The 6181-nt window shown below is 32.7% G+C and overlaps 1 protein-coding gene across 1 annotated transcript; it reads left to right on the top strand.

The window, feature by feature from the left end:
• The first annotated feature begins 494 nt into the window (after positions 1–494).
• Positions 495–4747, top strand: LOC119680617. Its single transcript, XM_038093534.1, has 3 exons — positions 495–1528; positions 2068–4170; positions 4384–4747. The coding sequence occupies exons 1-3, from the start codon at positions 584–586 to the stop codon at positions 4621–4623; spliced, it is 3288 nt and encodes a 1095-aa protein (XP_037949462.1). The 5' UTR covers positions 495–583; the 3' UTR covers positions 4624–4747.
• Positions 4748–6181: the final 1434 nt, after the last annotated feature.

Genomic DNA, 6181 nt, shown 5'->3' on the forward strand with positions numbered 1-6181 from the left:
GTCATCTCTCAATTAGTTTGTTTATAGCAGCTGTTAATGTGAGACTACCTCAAGTACATTTAGCGATTTTTGCTATGGAAAATTCTTGTTGTACGCGATTTTTTGACCAAACACGGCACCACTGTCAAAGTGTATGGAAGATTGGGTTAAGCGTTGGGATATGTGTATCGCTTCAGAGGGAGCATATTTTGAAGGAGATAAAATAAATTTGGAATAAAATTTAAATTTGTGTGTTTTATTTACAAAATCCGGGTACTTTTTGAGTACTTTATACACGATGGGAACCTAATTAGGTATATTCTGCTGCCTTAAGCGATATTATCACAGTTTTTGGTTAAGAAATCTTATGTAGTTCACCAGGAATCTTAGTTGATGATCTATTTTTAAAAAATTTATTATCGCAATTATAAAAAATAATGGTAATTTGATCTGCACATCACTGATTTTAAATACATTTTGTATCAAATTTTTTGAAATAACAAAATTGTTCTTTCTTATTTCATTCAAAATTTTTCCATCCAACTTGTGTTTCATTGTTTCGTCGTCAAAATTTGCTTCGTATTTAAATTTTAGTTATTCCAAAATGAGTTCTGAGAAACAACACGTTCAATCTAAAAAGGTGAAGAGTACTTCCTCTAAAATTGCGGCTTCTAAAAAGAAGGCTTCTCCTAGAAGTATAGTCGATAAATACTTAGATAAGAGGAAAGTACCGAAGTGGTTTCGTGGGTATTCAACCTTTCAGATAAAGGCTGCAGAGGAACTCCAGCATGCAATACGCGATGACATTGAACAGAATACGACATTACGTGTTCGTCAATGCTTGCAAGCTTTGGGAATTGAGCCTATTGGATCTACAAAGGATTTAAAATTTTTGATGAAATTAAGTGGTGGAAATGATTTGGCGTTCTTGTGGTTTCTTATGGAAATGCATTATAAAACGCATGGGGAGCGATATTCGCTAAATGAACAACTAATTATGTCTACGATTGCGCACTTGGATATGGTATTTACATTACGTGGGTTGGATAAGATTTTACCACCCGGTCATTTGAATAAAGCGGATCTTAAAAAACAAGAAATGCTTAAACGTAAAAAAGAAGAAGCGAGGTTGAGAAGAGAGAATAGAGAAGAGGTTATAAAGCACGAAATACCATATTTTAATGAATTGGTACGACCAAAACTTTATGGTAAGTCCCTAATTGCACATCACCCAAGTTATCAAGTTCAATTCCGTTTATACAATGTTTACACGGACCCCAATTATGTATGTCCAAATGGCGATAATCGGTGGTTCTCATTTTATGACTGTTCAGTTGGAAGACGTGTTTCACATCAAGTAGTAAACGAAATTATAGATGAAATGTTTGCAGACTTGGATTTAGCAAGAGCTAAGGCCGATAAAATCAGAGTAGTCTGTCAATATCATAAAAGACAAGAATATAAAGAATTTATAAAAAAGGGTAAATTGAGACTTGCACGAAGATTTAAAATTTTAGATATGGCAGATATCGATCGCTACCAAAAAGAGGTAAATAATGAATTTTAAAATTTGTTTATAATTAATATATTGATTCAGCGAATTTCATATGAAATATAAATCGTGTTCCGGTACGATTTATAGAAACTAATTTAGTTTTCCACAATGATTTAGAACTCGTCTTGCATTTTTGGTATTATTGTAACAGTAGTTACTTCTCGCTTTTAAAGCTCATAATTATTATATATCAAATAAAGCACTGACGCGATTAGTAGAGGTAATTAATTGTCGGAACTGTGACCAAGCTGGTCTAACACTCCTTATTCTGGAGCTTGTTTCTTAGTTTAATTTGAAATATATCGTTTTCTTTTAGATGAAAATGAAGTCTTTTCAACGGCTTTAGGTTATTTTGAGGCTTTTTATTAACCCTTTTGAAACTTTAATTTTTCAACATATAGTAATATCTAGATATCAGACATCTATCACAAAAACGGATTGCTGATTAACCTTAACCGTTAAAAAAAAGTATTTAGTGTCGCACAATGTAATCATGAAAGTCTATATATCACAGAAAAATTTACTTTTTGCAGAAGCGTAGAGAAAGAATTTTGAAAGAAATTGATGAAGAAGTTGGTCGTTGCATATGTAAAAACAAAGAGAAGCCCCCATTCGGACTGAAGTGTCAAGCTAAAAGAACCGTGTCCACATGTGATTTTGATTTTATTGTAGAAAACGTGGAAGACATTAGTACTTCTGCCTGCACTTGCGAGGAGGTAATCGAAGAAGCTTCAGATACAGATACTGAGAGTGATTCTTCTGATTCTGAGTCGTCTTCAGACAGTGATATTCGTAAAAAAGGAAAACGCAAAGCCGGTGGAGGCGAGCTTTCCATTAACCAGCAAAAACAACAAACAGATGTTTTATGTGGACATGAAGCCACTTCACCAGTATTAAGTAACGGTGGTGATTTTTCTGTTGAATGCTATCAACATTATGAAGAAAATCTCCAATCAGAAGATTTCTCAGCACGACTAAGTGGCGGGGGTGGTCCTGCAGGTGATTACCGTAATTACGATAAAACAAATAAAAAATCCCGAAGTGATGACATGCGGTTACATGGTGGAGGCAGCGGTACAGAGAAGTGCAAAGGAAGTGCGAGGGATAAGAAATCAATTTGCGGCTGTTGTCAATCAAATAGTGATGCAATGAGTGGTGGAGGTAGAAGTCAATTGGATGATAATACGACTGCATTTTTCGATCGGTATTTTCAAAAACGATTAAGCAGCTGCCTAGAAGCTCAGGGTATAAAGGTAACAGGAAGATATTCACAAAAAAATATCGCTTTGTCTGAAAAGAGACATTTGAAAAGAAAAAAATTATCTAGTGTAGAAACTGGTACTGGTGAAAATACTGTTGAAGATGAATTTTGGGATGAGGATATTGAAGATGAGCCATCCTATCATGATATCTGCTCATCAGGGCAAATAAGCTTTGACTCTCCCTCAGAATTAGCATTTTATGAGAGATTTAAGAAACCAGTAGAGGTATACGATCCAGGTGCTATAGATGAATATTTTGACTGTAAGGAAAAGGAACTTTACGATTTATTAAGCTTTAAACATGAAATGCCAACACAGAAAAAGGACAAGTATTGTATAAAAAAAGAATGGAAACCATGTAAGAATCTTGATGATATACATCCAAGCTGTGAACCAAAATTTTCTTCAAAGAGAGCAGTGAAAAAAACGTTGCCTCCATCATCAGAAGTAACAGATTTATCCAGTTCGAGCAAGGCATCATGTATGCGGGCAGGATTAAAACATAGCTTGGACTTTGTACATCTTTTAGATGGTCCAGTAAAACTTAAAAGTCCTTTTCATTCGTCTCAAAAATCGGTATCAACCGATAATTATGTAAGAAATAAACATCCCGTACCGTGTTCTATGCAATGTGGCGAAAAACATACTAATAAGTATTTTACCGCACCAAGACCTCATTGGCCACACAATTTTAATTATTTTGAAATTTTCAAACTGGACAAATTATCCCTTGAAGAAAAGGAAAAAGCTAAAAGAAAAGGAGATGACATTTACGAACAAAAAAGTGAACCGGATATAAGGAAAATGATAGTCGATGATCTTCGCAGAAAACAAAAGAAACTTTATAATTTAGATTACATATTTCAATGTAAAAGCGACGAAGAATGCGTTAGCGCCAAGGACCTTGAAGGCAGTGAACTCCAGTACCCACTAAATTTGGGTGAAATTGCTCACAAGTGCGCAGATAGAATCTGGCAAAATCAGGTTGACCAATATTCCGAATCACAGGAATTTGTATATTCTGATTATGATTCTCCATTAGCTAAAAAATATCCCAAAAAATTTTATGATTGCAGTGATAAGAAACTAATGATACAGATGTTAAAGGATGCATTCGAGTACTTGTCTCAAGATCATCGATATGTTCTAGCTGGAATGCCAGATTCGCATAACTTTCCGTTTCTATTGGAATGGATACAAAGACGTTATGGTAAAGTATATTTCCCAGAGGACCGCAGGAACTCATATCGTAATACACTACAACTATTCAATGCTCTGGACAAAGCTCCAATTACCGTCATTTTGCCGAGTGTAAAAGATATTGGAACGCAATCGTTTGTATCCTATGATTGTCGAGACTATTTGTTGAGAAAGGTAATTATACACTCTGATCTGGGTTTCGTATGTATTAATATAATTTATGTGAGGTGTATATAATACAATACAATACAATATAGTAGTACACAACATATTTCAAAAGTATATAATACAAGACAATGTAATACAATACAAAACAATATATTGCAATACAATGTATTACATTACTATATACGATTATATATACAATTAATTCTTTGTAAAATTTAGACCAAACAAATCAAGCAGAAATTCTACGATCATTTGGATTCAGTTATCATGGAACATGCCCGCATATTCTGGTATGCCATTCGCCCATTTTTGTGCCCAAATGGACCCCCCAGGAATACATACTTTGCTTATATGCCATCAAAATTGAAAGATATTACACGTCTAAGACCATGGAGATCATCTGAATATAATGATTGTAAGGCTGCTAGGGAAAGATATCGACTTAGGAACGATATATAGGACTTAGGAATAATTATTTGGTTTATAAAATTTTTGATAATTACAAAATAGTTACAAAATTAAATGTAAAAAAAAATTATCCTGGACTTACCAGTTTTAATAAAGTGAAATCAATTTAATGTAACATTTTGCATTATTTTATTTGTTATTGTTATTTAGTAGCGCTTCAATTAGGAAATTTTCATAATTTATTCGTTAATCGCATGCCAATAAATAAATTTCCAATACAAATACTTGAATACCCAAGATAATTAAAACAAAACAATTAAATAGTAGTGACCTTAGTTTCAGATCAGGTGCCACGGTAGTCAGTGCGCAAAGCTTTGGGTGATCTGACCCATAGAGATAGGCCACTTAAAGGGAAGTATAGTGGTGGTTGTGGTTAAAACTCAAAGTTATCAGGGTCGAATGAATATATTATGCACTTACTTTCATGTACTTACTTTACAACCGATTCCCGTGACAAAAGAAACAGCAGCGGTGTTGAAGAAGTCTGCCTTTTTCGCAACTTGGAAAATATATCCAAACGTGTAACTTAAATAGGTGCTTGCGGAATTTCAATGGGAGCATTTGTCAGCGCTTTATACTGATGCATATTGTAAATGCACCGTGGTGTTAAGTCTTAACTTAAGTCCATAGTTTAAAAACTATGGATTCTGTACCTATACCAAACCTTTTTCTTATGATAGATATACATAAAGTAAAATAGCTACAAGTAATACTTGAATTCAGAATCAGTGTTTGGATAATTAAAATTAAACAATTTAAATATTAATAAAACTAATCGGAGAATATTATGGTGAATCCATTTGAGAAGCACATTTCAAAGATAAACAAAGATCCATCAAATATAAAACTGAATGCAGTTTTTAGTATTGAATTTAAATTTATGCTACATATATATTATTTTAATTATAATATTTAGTTAAGCCAAAATAAAACTATATATATTCATATAAAATTTATGTAATATATCCATTTGTGTTTTGAATAATTCTTCATTTGCTAATTGAGCTAATGCTCAATGTAAACTCTTTATATTAATTATCATTTATTGAGTTCCGCTTATTGTGAAATTAATAGTAATAGCCTACTGATATAGCACACAAAGGCCGTGTGCGAGTTCGAGTTAATTGAGGTAAAGTAAATTAAAATTTCCTAGGGACTTTTTGCACTGCACTTATTATATGTAAATATTTAATTATTTTTATTGCACTTATTTATTATTTTTGGTTATTATGTTTCAAATTTATTTATTTATTAAACATCTTATAAAATTTTGACGATGGTGACGATGGTATTTCCCTGAATTACCCATCAATTTACTAAAAGTTGCAGACGACCGTGTGCGAGTTCGAGTAAATTGAGGTAAATTAAATTAAAATTTCCCAGGGATTTTTGCACTGCACTTATGTAAATATTGATTTATTTTTTTACTCGAACTCGCACACGGTCTAAAAAAAATCTTTGCATTTATTAATTGAATATATAATAGATATAAAAAATACATATGGTGTATATAAATGACTTAATATATCAATTGTATGTTTAATTTTCT

Source organism: Teleopsis dalmanni, chromosome 2, assembly GCF_002237135.1.
Source record: "Teleopsis dalmanni isolate 2A chromosome 2, ASM223713v2, whole genome shotgun sequence".
NCBI lineage: Eukaryota > Metazoa > Arthropoda > Insecta > Diptera > Diopsidae > Teleopsis > Teleopsis dalmanni.

Bases quoted from the DNA above. Each gene is read 5' to 3' on its own strand.
- LOC119680617 (XM_038093534.1), top strand. From the start codon at position 584: ATGAGTTCTGAGAAACAACACGTTCAATCTAAAAAGGTGAAGAGTACT. The intron at 1,529-2,067 runs GTAAATAATGAA...TACTTTTTGCAG, and splicing joins TCGATCGCTACCAAAAAGAG to AAGCGTAGAGAAAGAATTTT. The intron at 4,171-4,383 runs GTAATTATACAC...TGTAAAATTTAG, and splicing joins GAGACTATTTGTTGAGAAAG to ACCAAACAAATCAAGCAGAA.